The sequence below is a fragment of the Gorilla gorilla genome, chromosome 1 (assembly GCF_029281585.2).
Source record: "Gorilla gorilla gorilla isolate KB3781 chromosome 1, NHGRI_mGorGor1-v2.1_pri, whole genome shotgun sequence".
NCBI lineage: Eukaryota > Metazoa > Chordata > Mammalia > Primates > Hominidae > Gorilla > Gorilla gorilla.
This window is the reverse complement of record NC_073224.2, coordinates 172,942,919-172,959,149: the sequence shown is the minus strand read 5'-3', so window position 1 is coordinate 172,959,149 and position 16,231 is coordinate 172,942,919. Positions and strand designations below refer to the sequence as shown.

At 37.1% G+C, this 16,231-nt stretch overlaps 1 protein-coding gene across 2 annotated transcripts in view; it reads right to left on the bottom strand.

Annotated features, from left to right (window-relative positions):
* Positions 1-16,231, bottom strand: part of SLC35D1 (solute carrier family 35 member D1) — a 54,754-nt gene that overhangs the window by 31,340 nt on the left and 7,183 nt on the right. For both annotated transcript variants that reach the window (XM_004025935.5, XM_055350402.2), the window contains exon 8: positions 11,429-11,521. In XM_004025935.5, the coding sequence (XP_004025984.1) occupies positions 11,429-11,521 (93 nt within the window). The remainder of the gene's footprint in view (positions 1-11,428; positions 11,522-16,231) is intronic.

Genomic DNA, 16,231 nt, shown 5'->3' with positions numbered 1-16,231 from the left:
GAGGCACAATGCTAAAGATGGTTTAATCAGGCTTCCTGATAATCAAGTAGCAAATGATTAAAAAAGTGCTGCCATACATTTTTGGAGTGCTTTATGGTTTACCAAGTGCTTCTGCATGTATCATGTCATTTGATTGCCATGACAACCTGTGGGACAGAAAGGCCAGATCTTCTTATACCCAGAAGACGGTAACTTACTTTAGGTCACACAGGTTATATACGGTAAACATGAGTCTACATATGCTAAGCCCCAAGGCTGTCTACACTGAATGTTACATTTGATTCAGAAAAATGCCCCAAATATATACTGCACAGTCTCCTTTGGGGACATAATAATGATATCTGCAGGATATTAAAATAAATCTCATGGATATGGTTCCATTCAGATAAAAATCAAAAACAGAAAAATAATTCTCATGGGATTTTTTTTTAAATTTCTCTAAGTATTTGGCCTATCTCTGGAGAAAATCAGTCTATGGCACAAGCACGCTGTTGCATTCCTCTGCTTCGCCACAGGAATAGATCTTTGGCTGCAACAAAAGCAGCAGCAGCCATTTGAAAGTACAGCTGTAGGAAAAACAGAACCCTGGCAGTCCCTACAGTGCAAAGGAGCCCATTCTCCCTGCCATAAAGACAGCATTAACAAAAAATAAAAACTACTGCTTATTAAGTGCCTATTATGTACCAGGCTCAGAAACATTCAGTAACTTTTCCAAAATTATCTAGCTAGTAAGTACCTGTTCAGCTCCATAGCCTATAGTCTTTCCATCTGTACTGCCGGAAAAAAAAACAAAGGCAAGGCAACAACGTGTTCTCAATTTTTTTTTCCTTTATGGCTCCACGTGGTTACCAATCAGTGAGTTAAATAGCAGGAGTTCTAATTCTAACTGCCATTAACTTTCCATGTGGCCATGATAGTTATTTAACATCAGTGAGCCTCTACCTATGTTATGAATGTAGAAAACAGTCTGCTGTATCTGCCTCCTGTGAGGATCAACTGAGAGACTAAAATGCAGTCACTTTAAATGTAGACAGAATTTACATACAGAAGAAATTATTCGCTTAAACTTCCACCAGTTATCTCTTGGTGGTAGATTTGCAAGCGAATTTTTTATTCTCCCTAAGATAGGAAATAGAAGGCACGGTGAACATACATTTTGTTAATCAGGAAAAAAACAAAACATTTAAAATGAAACAAAACTTCTGCTTCTAGAGAAAGCTCTGATAAAGAGCCGTTGTGAAGAGAATGACCTACCTGGTCATTCTGTGTGTGACACAGAACTAAACAGGCTCTCTGCCACAAGGCCTGGAATCTTCGGTCTTGGCTGACTGGTAGCTGTGATTACAGATTTAATATACAAAGATGTTTCTTAGGCTTTCCTTCTGTTTTGAATAAAGTCTTTAGTGCTACAGGTGCCAGCAGTATAATGTAAATACCCCAGGAGTGAAAACAATGTCCCATAATCAACGGGAGACAGCAAATGTTATATGGACCTACCACTACCTATAACTACGCTTTTATTTTTTTTTAATTTTTTTAATTGTTATTTTTAAATAACATGGTAGGTATATATTTATGGGTTATTTGAGGCTATTTTGATACAGGCGTGCAATGTGTAATAATCACATCACAGGCTGGGCTCGGTGGCTCACACCTATAATCCCAGCACTTTGGGAGGCTGAAGTAGGCGGATCACCTAAGATCAGGAGTTCAATATCAGTTTGACCAACACGGAGAAACCCCATCTCTACTAAAAATACAAAAATTAGCTGGGCGTGGTGGCGTGCACCTGTAATCCCAGCTACTCAGGAGGCTGAGGCAAGAGAATAACTTGAACCCAGGAGGCAGAGGTTGCAGTGAGCCGAGATCGCACCATTGCACTCCAGCCTGGGCAAGAAGAGTAAAACTCCATCTCAAAATAATAACAATAATAATCATCATCACATCAGGGTAAATGGGGTATCCATCCCCTCAAGCATTTATCCTTTGTATTACAAACAATCCAATTATACTCTTTTAGCTATATTTTGAAATGAACAATTATCTTGTTGTGCTACCAAATACTAGTTCTTATTCATTTTTTCTAACCATTTTTTGTATCTCTTAACCCTTCCAGCTTTCCTCACTCCCCTACTACCCTTGCCAGCCTCTGGTAAACCACCTTCTTTCTATCTCCATCAGATCAATTGTTTTAATGTTTGGTTCCCATAGATAAATGAGAACATGTGAAGTTTGTTTTTCTGTGCCTGCCTTATTTCCTTAACATAATGACCTCCAGTTCCATCCATGTTGTTGCAAATTTCAGCATCTCCTTTTTTTTATAGCTGAATTGTACTCCATTGTTTATATGTACCACATTTTCTTTATCCATTCATTCGTTGATGGACACTCGAGTTGCTTCCAAATGTTGGCTACTGTGAATAGTGCTACAAAATAGGGGTATCTCCTCAATATACTGATTTCCTTTCTTTTGGGTTTTACCCAGCAGTGGGATTGCTAGATTGTATGGTAGCTGTATTTTTAGTTTTTTGAGGAACCTCCAAACTGTTCTCCATAGTGCTTGTACTAATTTAGATTCCCACCAAGAGTGTATGAGGGTTCCCTTTTATTCACATCCTTGCCAGCATTTGTTATTGCCTGACTTTTGGATAAAAACCTTTTTAACTAAGGTGAGATGATATCTCATTGTAGTTTTGGTTTGCATTTCTCTGATGATCAACAATGTTTAGCACTTTTTGTATACGACTGTTTGCCATCTGCATGTCTTCTTTTGAGAAATGTCTACTCAGATCTTTTGCCAATTATTTTAATCAGATTACTAGATTTCTTCCTATAGAGCTGTTTTTCAAATATTTACAAATATTTTCTCCCATTCTGTGGGTTGTCTCTTGACTGTTGTTTTCTTCACTGTGCAGAAGCTTTTCAACTTGATGTGATTCCATCTGTCCATTTTTACTTTGGTTGTCTGTGCTTGTGGGGTATTACTAAGAAATCCTTGCCCAGTCCAATATGCTGGAGAGTTTCCCCAATATTTTCTTCTACTAGTTTCATACTTTGAAGTTTTAGATAAGTCTTTAATCCATTTTGATTTGATTTTTGTCCAAGGCAGGAGGATAGGGATCTAGCGTCATTCTTTTGCATATGTACACCCGGCTTTCCCTGAACCATACACTGAAGAGACTGTCCTTTCCCCAGTGTATGTTCTTGGCACCACTGTCAAAAATTAGTTTACTGTAGATGTATGGATTTAGTTCTGTGTTCTATTCAGACACATAGATTTCACTGATCTATATGTCTGTTTTTATGACAGTACCATGCTGTTTTGGTTACTATAGCTCTGTAGTATAATTTGAAGTCAGGTAATGTGATTCCTCCAGTTTTGTTCTCTTTGCTTAGGATGGCTTTGGCTATTCTGGGTCTTTTGTGGTTCCACATAAATTTTAGGATAGTTTTTTCTACTTCTGTGAAGAATTTCACTGGTATTTTGACAGGGGTTGAATTAAATCTGTAGATTGCTTCAGGCAGCATGAACATTTTAACAATATTGATTTTTCCAATCCATGAACGTGGAATAGCTTTCCATTTTCTTGTGTCCTTTTCAGTTTCTTGCATCAGTGTTTTACGGCTTTCACTGCAGAGACTTTTCACTTCTTTGGTTAATTTTAAGTTATTTTATTTCATTCATAGCTATTATAAATGTAATTACTTTCTTGATTTCCTTTTCAAATTGTTTGCTATAGCCATATGGAAATGCCACTGATTTTTGTATTTGATTTTGTATCCTGCAATTTTAGTGAATTTATCAGTTCTAATAGTTTTTTGGTAGAGTCTTTAGGTTTTTCTAAGTACATGATCATATCATCTACAAAGCAGGATAATTCGACTTCTTTTTCAATCTGGATGCCCTTTCTTTCTCTTGTCTGATTGATTTAGCTAGGACTTCCAGTATTACACTGAGTAACAGTGGTGAAAGTGGGCATCCTTGTTGTGTTCTGATCTTAGAAAAAAGGCTTTCCATTTTTCCCTATTCAGTATGATACTACCCATTCATCTGTCATATATTGTTTTTCCTTCTATACTCAGTTTTTTGAGGATTTTTATCATGAAGGGATTTTGAATTTTATCAAACGTTTTTTCCACCATCAATCAATCGAAATGATCATTTGGTTTTTGTCCTTCATTCTGTTGATATGATGTATTACATTAATTGATTTGTGTATCCTGAACCATCCTTGCATCCCTAGGATAAATCCCACTTGGTCATGATGAATGATCTTTTTTGTTGAGGATTTCTCCATTACTATTCATCAGTGACACTGGCCTACAGTTCTGTGTTGTGTGTGTGTGTGTGTGTGTGTGTGTGTGTTTAATAAGCATCTTTGTCTGATTTTGGTATCAGGGTAACACTGGCCTTGCAGAATGAATTTGGAAGTATGCCCTCCTCCTCTATTTTTTGGAATAGTTTCAGTAAGATTGGCATTAGTTCTTCTTTAAATGTTTCGTAGAATTCAGTAGTGAAGCCATATCCAGGCTTTCCTTTGCTTGGAGAGTTTTTATTACAGCTTTGATCTCATTCCTTGTTACTGGTCTGTTCAGGTTTTGGATTTCTACATGATTCAATCTTGGTAGGTTGTATGTGTCCAGCATTTACCCATTTGTTTCAGCTTTTCCAATCTATTGGCACACAGTTGCTCATAGTAGCCAATAATGATCTTTTGAATTTCTGTGGTATCAGTTGTAACGTCTCCTTTTTTAGCTCTGATATTATTTATTTGGGTCTTCTCTCTTTTTTTCTTAGTCTGGCTAAAGGTTTGTCAATTTTTTCTTTTCAGAAAACCAACTTTTTGTTTCATTAATCTTTTGTATTGTTTTCTTCATTTCAAATTCATTTATTTCTGCCCTGATTTTTATTATTTCTTTTCTTCTACTAATTTTGGGTTTGGAACCCAAAAGAACTTGCTCTTCTAGTTCTTTAAGATGTATCATTAGGTTGTTTATTTGAAGTTTTTCTTTTTTTTTTTTTTTGATGTAGGCATTTATAGTTGTAAACTTATCCTCTTAGTACTGTTTTTGCTGTATACCATAAGTTTTGGTTTTCCATTATCATTTGTTTCAAAAAATTTTTTAATTTCCTTCTTAATTTCTTCATTAACCCATTTGTCATTCAGGAACATATTGTTTAATTTCCATGTATTCAAAAATCCCTCGTTATTAACTTCTAGCTTTATTCCATTGTGGTCAGAGAAGATGCTGGATATTATTTCAATGTTTTGAATGTTTTAAGACTTGTCTTGTGACCTAACATATGGTCTCTCCATGTGCTGGGAAAAAGAATGCGTATCCTGCAGCCACTGGACGAAATGTTCCGTAAATATCTATTAGACCCATTTGGTCTACAGTGCAGATTAAATCCAATGTTTCTTTGTTGACTTTCTGTCTGAAAGATCTGTCCAATGCTGAAACTGGGGTGTTGTAGTTTCCAGCTATTACTGTATTGGGATCTATCTCTCTCTTTAGCACTAGTAGTATTTGTTTTATATATCGGTGCATTCTTGCATCAGTGTTTTATAGTTTTCACTGTGGAGATCTTTCATTTATTTGGTTAATTTAAGTTAATGTATATTAACTTAAAATATATCCAGGTGTTCCAGTGTTGGGTGCATATATATTTACAACTGTTATATCCTCTTGCTCAATTTACCCCTTTATCATTATATAGTGACCTTCTTTGTGTCTTACAGTTTTTATCTTAAAATGTATACTGTCTGACGTAAGTAGAGCTACTTCTGCTCCTTTTTGGTCTCCATTGGCATGTAATATATTTTTCCATCCCTTTATTTTCAGTCTATGTGAATCTTTACAAGTGAAGTGTGTGTCTTGTAAGCAACAGATCACTGGGTCTTTTTTTTTTAATTTCTTTTCTTATCCATTCAGCTACTGTATGTCTTTTGATTGGAGAGTTTAGTCCATTTACATTCAATATTATTACTGTTAAGTAAGGATTTGCTCCTGCCATTTTGTTCTGGTAGTTCTGTGATCTTCTCTTCCTTCTTTCCTTCCCTCCTGTCTTCCTTTTAGTGAAGGTGATTTTCTGTGGTGGTATAATTTCATTTCTTGCTTTTCATTTTTTATGTATCTGTTGTATGCTTTTTTATTTGACATTACCATGAGGCTTGCAAACACAACCTAATAACCCAGTATTTTAAGCTGACAACAACTTAACACTGTGTGCATAAACAAACAAACAAAAAGAAAACTAATAAAAACTCTACACCTTAATTTCATCCCCTCACTTTTTAACTTTCTATTGTTTCTCTTGATATCTTATTGTACTGTCAATGTGTTGAAAAGTTGTTGTAGGTATTATTTTTGATGGGTTCATCTTTTTGTCTTTATATGTAAAATAAGAGTAGTTTACATACCACAGTCACAGTGTATAAGTACTTTGTTGAAAACTTTTAGTTAAATAAAAATATTTGAAAAAAATTTTAATTTTAAAAATGTGGGTTTTTTTGTTGCCTAGGTTAAGGAAATTAAGAGAGAAAGGGAGTATCTGAGTAAGATTAGCACAAAAAGTACACAATCAATACAAAGGCTAAACTCTTATCCAGGGATGCAATCAGATTTTGTCTTTTGTACCAGCTCTGATCAACTGATTCTGGCTGTCTAGACTCCTGTCTTGGTAAACAGTCTCAGGCTATGTGTAAGCATAGCAAGAAAGTATTGTGACTACTTGGTAATGTCTACAATGAGCACAGGATAACTTAGCACCAATTTACAATTTACCAACCCTAATCTAGTCAGAAGTATGGAAAAGTTTCAATGTCCACTTGAGGCAACCATTCCCCATTTCTGAATCATCAACTCATTTGAAATCTGAACTAAAATCCAAAGTGTGACAGATATTTTCTTAGTGTTTTGATACATCTCTGTTTACCATGAAGTCTAAAAATAAACCACTGAGTTTGCATGTCATGGTAAAGAAAAAAGATTAATAAATGATATTCTATTCCTGAAAATTCTTTCCCTGAAAAATTACTAAGAAAAAAATTGAATCCTTATCTGAAAGTAAACTGTTAGGAAACTTGCTAAGGCAGAAAGAAGATAATGTCAGTGGTGCCACCTATATAAAATAAAACCTACAGATCATGTCAAAACTACACATTCCAGCTTGCCAAGTAGGTCACTTGCTCTTATTTAAAAAGAGATATCTCAGAGGTAAGAATGGTTAAAAACATAACAGTGTCAGTCAAATAATATACTGGCAAAGACAAAGTTCTATTCATTCATAACTAAAGAATAATTGATCCAACCCACCTGTTTTATATATGGGAACACCAAGGCCCAGAAAACAGAAGGAATCTGTCTCTAGGTGGTGAGAATAATTCAGAGTCTGAAAATCAATCTGTATGGTCCACAGAGCAATCCAGAAAAGATGAATAACTCTAAACAGGCTAACTTAGCCTAAAATTTCTTCAATATTTAGTTAGCAATGCTTAGTATGAGACACTTCCAGGCAGACAATTTGTGCAGCAACTTTTCCTATAACTCCCCTAAACCATGTAATTTAGCCAGTGATACAATGGAGACATTATACAGCGTACCACAGAACTAGCCTTGTGAGACCTACAGCAAGTGGTCTGTCCTTCCATCTCTATGTAAGAACACCTAGCAGGGTGTGCTGCCAGAAAGCCAAGCTCCAACTCCTGTGACTGAATCACTGGCTTTGTACTAAAAAAAAATCCCATCTGGAGGTAGCAATTAGTAAGTTTAAACACAATCTGTACTGATGCTTTGGAAAGTCATTGGTCAAGTGATGTCCACTCTGCCTTTATCTACGTTAACTAGGTATCTTTTATTAACAGTAAGCTGGTTTTTGCATGAGGCATAGTTTAAAAAAATGTTTTTAAGTTAGAAGATACACGTTTTAAAAACTAAGTGCTGAATATATTTATTTGTTCCTTGGTTTCTGGTAAACCCAGAACTTTGAGAACCTTGGATAAACTTTAAATATGTACACACACACACACACACACACACACACACACACACAGACACACTAGTTTGGTTTCTCAAAATGCTTTGCCAAGACCTTGCATTATGTGCTCACTGGGACGAGTTTTTCAACTGGAACTTTCCTTTACATTTTTATGGTAATATATTTCATTTTTTTCATCGTTGGCCTCCAACTCTTGCTTAAAGGCTATATCAACCCCATCAACTGCTGTATCCAACTCCTGCCTCTCTGGGGAGCTGGCCTTTCAGAGCCCCCTTGTTGGATTCTTGTCCTAACAAAGGGAAGTTTTCCCTCTTCTGCCTACTAAATTTAACAGTGAGACTTTCAGAATAATTTGCATTGATTTTGCTTCAAATTGCAATGTGGGTTAAGAGTCTGCAACTTAGGATAATAACAAACTGACTTGCCATGTCCCCAGTTATTTTCAAATTTAGGGTTAATCACAGGATAGTAGTCATTTATATAAAAACTATCTTTTCCTTATTGTTCCTTTGATATAGTTTTTAAATACGTTTACGTGGTCCTATAATCAAAAAAATATAGAAAGATGAATAGTTTGAGAAGTCTCCCTCCCATTCCTGTTCTACTTACCCTGTTCCCACAATATGCACAAAAATTATTTATTAGTTTCATGTATATTTTTCCAGACTTTATTTAAATAAGTGAAAAAATTGTGTGTGTGTGTGTGTGTGTGCACGCGCGCGCATGGGGGGTATTCTTATTTTTCTTTTTATTTTACCCAAAAGGTAGGATATCATATGCACCATTTTGCACTGTGCTTTTTCATTTAACCATTTATCTTGGAGATCTTTTCATTCAATACATAGAAAGTTTCCATTCAAAGTGGCCCCCATTCAAAGTGGGTCAGGAAAGTCTGAAGTCCAACAAATGAGAGCAGTTTATCAGCACTGATTATAGGGGAGTAGTGGGCTCATGCCAGCTGTGAGAATAGCTGCCTGTTTCCACAATGACATGGCTTTTACTCCTCAGAAACTCTGTCTCAACCCCAGAAAGGGCTGTACCTAGAGACTCATTTTACAAATGATAAAGCTAGGTGGGAGAGCAGAAGGGATTTATCCAAAGTCAGATGGTGGTCAGGCACAGAACTGGAGGTAGCTAGTTTTCTGCATTCTGAGAGCCCTAAATTCTCCCCACTGTACCACTTACATCACAATTTTTTTTTTTTTTTGAGACACAGTCTTGCTTTGTCACCCAGGCTGGAGTGCAGTGGCACAATCATGGCTCACTGCAGCCTCGACCTCCTGGGCTCAAGTGATCCTCCCACCTCAGCCTCCCCAGTAGCTGGGACTACAGACACACCCGACCATGCGTGCTAATTTTTTTGGAATTTTTTGTAGAGATGGAGTTTTGCCATGTTGCCCAGGCTGGTCTTGAATTCCTGGGCTCAAGCAATCTGCTCACCTCCCCAAGGGCTAGGATTATAGGCGGGAGCCACTGCACCCAGCCCTTTGTCACAAACTTTTAAGGACTTGTCACTACCTGCAGAGTAAATGTCAAATTCTTGTGTCTAGCATTGGTCCTAATTTAGAAGGAATCAGGGTGTGGTATGGTGGGAATGGTAATAACACCTGCTTAGAATTTAAAAATCTAGGTTCTAGTCCTCTCTGGGGCCTAGTTTCCCCAACTATGAAATAAGAGGCTCAAACCAGACGCTCTCTAAGGTCTCTGCTAATGTTTCTAAGGTCTTTGACTTCTACCTTCTAATTTGAAGAGTCTGGTCTTTGCAGGTATGCCTGAGCTCATGCTGTTAGTTCTATCTGGAATGTACCTTTTGTTTCTCTTCCTCCGCATTCTTCAAGGCCCACTTTGACTTTTCCTGGTATTTGCCCATTTAAAAAATGCTAAGCACTCTCACCTCAGGACTTGGAACCTGCTCTTCCTTGACCTAGATTACTCTCCCTCCAAAGGGCCATACAAATTGCTTTCTTAGTCCATTTGGTTCAATGTCTGCTAAAAGAAACTTTATATATTCCGTAAGCAAATTAATTCTTCCAACTTTCTCAGATTGGCCTCAAGATTTAGAACCATATATCACACCATATTCTTGTCCCAAAGCTCGAGAGTGAGGGGTGCTTCTGCTAGTCGCTAGTCTGCCCCAAAGCCCACAGCCTTTGGAGTCAGGCTTGGGTTTAAATCTTGACTCCACTATTCCCCAATAGTATGACACTGGACAAGTTTCTTAGTCTCTCTGAACCTCTCCTTCCACATTAGTAAAATAGGTATAATTAAAATTTTCTTGACTGTTATAAAAACTACATTATATTAAATATACAAAGTGACTAACACATAATAGGGATTCAATAAATGTTAGTTTCTTGTCCCATTTTTTTTCACAGCCAAAAAATACTTATTTAATACTCTTTATTAGAGAAATAGCCGTTTCCTACTTTGGTGTCATTTTTAGGCCTGCTGGCAGGTAGGCCACAGTTCATTAAAACATTTACACATATATTCAAGATGACCTGTACCAGTTCTTTAAAAGAAAGAGGTATGAGGCGGGTGGGAAACAGCTTCATAAGCTGTCAGTCTCCAGCCCTTGGTTCAAGAACAATTTAATAGTCCAACAGCTTTTAAAAATCTCTTTTATTTTAGTTCCCACAAACTTGTAAAAATCACGGTCTTTAGAGTAAATGACCAACATACTTATTCTGAAGAAGTTACTAGCCAGGGGAATCATTAGAAGGAATCTTGGTACAGAAATCCTTGCCATAATTCTGGATTTCCATTTAGTTTGCAGAATTTTGTGAATTCTGACAATATGTTATCAATTTGTCTCCTACATGGGCTTGTTTTAGAGAAAAATTCTTCTCCAGATTTATTTTACTACTCAATTCTGTATTTATTTAGCTAGACATTTGCAGAAAATTGGTAAACTACTATATTAGTTGTTCTTTATATGGTTAAGTTGCCACACAATGCTAAATATCTCCCGAGGGGAAAAAAAAAAAGTTGGGAGTTAAACCAGGATGACAACTGTACAGTAAAACTGAGAACTTCTAGCAATGCCTAGCATTTTGTTTAGGATTTGGAGAATTTTACTATTTCAAGATTTTTGTTTCTCAAGGATAGTTTACTACTATTCCTATTTTATAGTTTAGCAGAAATGTAAAAATTCCCTTCCTCTATCCTTCTGGCATGTAAGAAAAAGACACTAGCTGGCAAGCACTATTTTTATGTTGACAGCAGAGCTATTTTGAGTCATCTTAGTACTATCCAATGTTTACACCAAGAAAAGAGGTTAGCATGACATTAGCAATTTAAAGAGTAAATGCTCAGTTTTTGGTCACTTAATAAGCATATTTCTTTTGAACAACAAAGCCTATCTTTTCATCGTAAATAATAATGCAGTTCATCAACGTAAGCCATTAAACCGTAATTAGAAAGTCCTACCTTTTGTGCATCTCCTGTGAAATACGCAATGGCCAGCGTGGGCAGAATCATGAACAGTGCATTGTAATAGAGCAGTCCATATTTTCCCAGCTCCTAGGACAGTAAATAATTAGGTGTTTCATCTGCATTTTGTTCTAGCAGATACAACACTGTACAAAATACCACTCAAACTACACATAAATACACAAACACACACACCCTCCCCTACAACATACACAGCAAATGAATTAAGTTAGAAGTTTTGCAAACATTAAGAAATAATCTAAACTTTCAAGACCAAATAAAGCAAACTTACAAAATTTTATACTTACTTGAAATAAATTCCTCAAGTGCTTAAGATCAGAGAAATAAAAATGACTACTGGCTGCCTCAAAATAGCAAGTAGAAAAGAGGTTATTTTGAACACATACACACACACACAAACACACACACAGCAATATCAAAACATCTCTCTGAAGCCATTCTCTTTCCAGAACTGAATCAAGACTGAGTATGTCTTGGGCTTTTCAGAAGCCTAGCACAGTGTCATTTAAGAAAGATGGATGAGGCCGGATACAGTGGCTCACACCTGTAAACTTAGCACTTTGGGAGGCTGAGGTGGACAGATTGCTTGAGCCCAGGAGTTCAAGACCAGCATGGGCAACATGGTGAAACACTGTCTCTACAAAAAATACAAAAACAGCCAGGCGCGGTGGCTCACGCCTGTAATCCCAGCACTTTGGGAGGCTGAGGCAGGCAGATCACCTGAGGTCAGCAGTTCAAGACCAGCCTGGCCAACATAGTGAAACTGTCTCTACAAAAATACAAAAATTAGCCGGGCATGATGGCGGGTGCCCGTAATCCCAGCTACTTGGGAGGCTGAGGCGGGAGAATCGCTTGAACTCAGGAGGTGGAGATGCAGTGAGCCAAGATCGCGCCATTGCACTTCAGCCTGGATGACAGAGTGAGACACTCCATCTCAAAAACAAAACAAAACAAAAAAAAAAAACACAAAAAAACCTAGCCGAGCATGGTGGCATGTTCCTGTAAATCCCAGCTACTGGGGAGGCTGATGTGGGTGGATCACTTGAGCCTGGGAGTTCAAGGCTGCAGTGAGCCAAGATTGAGATTGTGCCCCTGTACTCCAACCTGGGTAACAGAGCAAGAACCGATCTTAAATTAAAAAGAAAAAATAATTAGCCAGGAATGGTGGTGTGCACCTGTAGTCCCAGCTACTTGGGAGACTGAGGTGGGAGGATCCCTTGAACCCAGGAATCCAAGGGAGGCTGCAGTGAGCTCTGATTGTGCCACTGCATTCCAACTTGGGCAACAGAGCAAGACCCTGGCTCAAAAACAAAACAAACAAAAAGCACAAAGCAAACAAACAAAAAAAGATGGTCAGATTCAGACACACAGACTCAGGCCTAGACCAATACCAACAGACAGCACTTCTCAGTGAAGTATTTCCGAAAACATGTACATGAAGTACAATGAAGATTAAGATTACTATAACTACAACTCCCAGAACACAATATGACTTACTGGGTTCTTAGCTACTAGGGAGCAACAAAGGACAACACACATCTTCAAACACAGGGAGCCTATAAGAACTCTGAGTCCACCTTTGGTTCACACACTTCTGGGACATTCAGCATGAAGCAGTCTCCTGAAAATGCAGGCCAGGGTTTGAGAGGTGGGAAGTGGGGACAGTGAGGGAGTGGTAAGGATGGGGGCATAACACTTGCCTAACTCCTGCGATTGAAAGATTACTGCCTGATGAGAAAAGTCGAACTGCCTTCTCAAAAGCAGCACTGAAAAATTGGAAATAAATACCCAACAATAGAAAACTAGCTGATTAGGCTGGGTGCAGTGGCTCATGCCTGTCATCTCAGCACTTGCGGAGGCCAAGACAGGCAGATCGCCTGAGGTCAGGAATTTGAGACCAGCCTGGCCAACATAGAGTAACCCCGTCTCTACTAAAAATACAAAAATTAGCCTGGCGTGGTGGTGCACACCTGTAATCCCAGCTATTCAAGAGGCTGAGGCACAAGAATCACTTGAACCCAGGAGACACAGGCTGCAGGAAGCTGATGTGCCACTGCACTCCAGGCTGAGCGACAGAGTGAGACTCCATCTCAAAAAAAAAACAAAAACAAAAAACAAAACAAAACAAAAAAAAATCCCGAAGGAAAACTAGCTGATTAGATGATTAGACTATAACTAGCTATACAATGAAACATTACACAGCCACTAAAAATGTTTAATGATGCTGATTGACATAAAAAGGTGTTCAAGAAATGGTATTAAGTGAAAAATACAAGTTAGAAACTATATCATCCCTTTTTTGCTTAAAATTTTAACATATAGATAAGTGTGCACACACATACACATACACACACAAAATAAAGGATATCCACCAAAGCAGTGCTTCTCACTCGATGACAGTATTAAGGGAGATTTATGTTTTCTTCCTCTTGCTTATCCATGTTTTCTACTACTTCTATCATAAACATGCATTATCTTATGTAATATTTTAAAGTTAAAAAGTTTTAAATTCGATAGCCACATTCAGGTCTAAAATGCAGCACAAAATCTTTATGCCATATGACTCATACTCAATGGACTATGATTGTAAGCAGTCCTGATATTATCAGTAATAAAACTCCTGATTGGCTGCCCTGCCTATGGAGTAGCCATTCTTTTGTTTCTCTACTTCTAAAAACAAAAGAAAACAAGAAAACTCCGGATGTATTAAAAAGCACCTCAGCATGGCCGTACGGCCTTACTGCCTCTGGGATAAACTAAGTAACTGATTGCTTATGGTCACCACAAGCATCAGTGTAAAGGTGTGCCTCATGTGTACGGCAGCAAAAAAAAAAAGCCACACTGGGACAACCTTTAAGAAGGGTGCCCAGTCAGCCAGAGACATGAGTGTTATCCAGGAAGTAGAGGATATGCATGGAGGCACACATACACACAAATACACATCATCCAGTAACTGACAAACAGCAAAAACTTAAAAGCCAAAACTGCTTTTCTTTATACATTTTAATTGTTTTGAATGTCTTTCTCCCTGCCTTCTTTAAGTACACTGACTGAAACTAGATTTAGGGCATCATCATAAACATGTATTATTACATCTTATGATACACTGTTATGCATCATAAATCTGTATTATTATGTTTATGTATTATGTTCTTATTCAGTGTTGCCCTTACGGCTGTTTAATAGACCCTGTATCTTTTTCTTCTTCTTCAGTATTTCTGTCTTTTACAATTTGACTGTTTCTCTTGTTAGCTGACCTTTTATACTGCTGGTAAACCTCCTGCCTCTAAATAGAATTCTACCTTCTAGTTTGTTGCTTATAAGATATGAGCTAGGAGAAGTAATCAATGAACTTAAAATTTCTAGTACGAATAAGTCATAGTGATTTCTAAGTGAGAAACTGTAGGGATCTCCTAGGAATAAAACACTCAGAAACTTTGATTTTTTTTCTAGGTTCTAGGATATACTATAGATTGTACTAATATGGTAGCCACTAGCCACATGTAGCTATTTCAATTTAATTATAATCACATAAAACTACTGATTTCAGTTTCTCAGTTATTTTCAAGTGCTCAAGGGCCATGCATGGCTAATGACCAGTTAATGGAAAGCAGAAATATAAATTTCCAATGTCACAGAAAATTCTATTAACAGTGATGTTTTAGACAACTGAAGCTGCTGGACAAATAAAATGTCATTAATAGTATCTATTTTCCAAAGCAGCAAATGGGCTGAAGAAAAGAGTAAGATCAATCACTAACTGCTACCTTTTCTCTAGCTATTTTAAAAAGATAAAAATTCTTACTAGTAGCTTCCATTAAAATGTAACCATCATATAGATTCATCAAAGCAAATAAACGGAGGCCAAGACATGCATATTTAAAGAAAATGGATTGGAAACAAATCAACACCGTCCTTGGTTCTTCAAGCCTATTCCAAAAACAAAAACAAAACAAAAAAAATAAACTATCTGCAAAATAATGAAACCTACTGGGATAGACATTGAATCTACACTTCTTTTCTAGAGGAGCAGGCAAAGCCCCTGGCCAAGGCAAGATCAATTCAATACTAATAGTACTATCAAGCAGGTAGGACACTTGTATTTATTTATTATCTAAGCTCCCAAAAAGGAACTTGTTTCAGAAACATTCTACACATAATAGAAAAGACTAAAAACTAAGCAGTTAAAGTCATCTGACTAAAGAGAAAATATGGGTAGGAAAATAAGATAAAGTCATGGTCAGTTACAAGATGTAATTATGAGATAAAAATGTAACAGCTGCTCAGGAAAAACTATGGTGACATCTAAGATAAGTATCTCATATGAGTCCTCATATAGGATACATTATGATATCAAGGACAATTCCTTCAATTAGCCACCCTAGGATATATAAAGTTGAGATCCATTTAGGTGTTTCTTACAGTAATGTAATCTCATAACGTAACGTTGCAAAAGCAATATGATTCAAATACTCAGCTTTCTAATAATCTGGCTTGATCTAAAAATAATATATTTAAAGTACATAGTAAACAAATAAACAATATCTGGTAAAGCCAAGGCCAGGAAACACTGTGTTGCCCCTAAGAGAGACAGAGATACTAATACTCCCTAAAATTTCCCATTATTTATAGGGCAAATACATAAAGGCCATTTTTGTTTTGCAGCCCCTTCCAACATTCATTTCCCTTCAAGTCTGCCCAAAGGTTTCCAAGGAGTTCTCTTTCTGCCTCCCAGGTCCCTCGGAAAGTCCTCTAGAATACAGCCATGAACATTTAAAG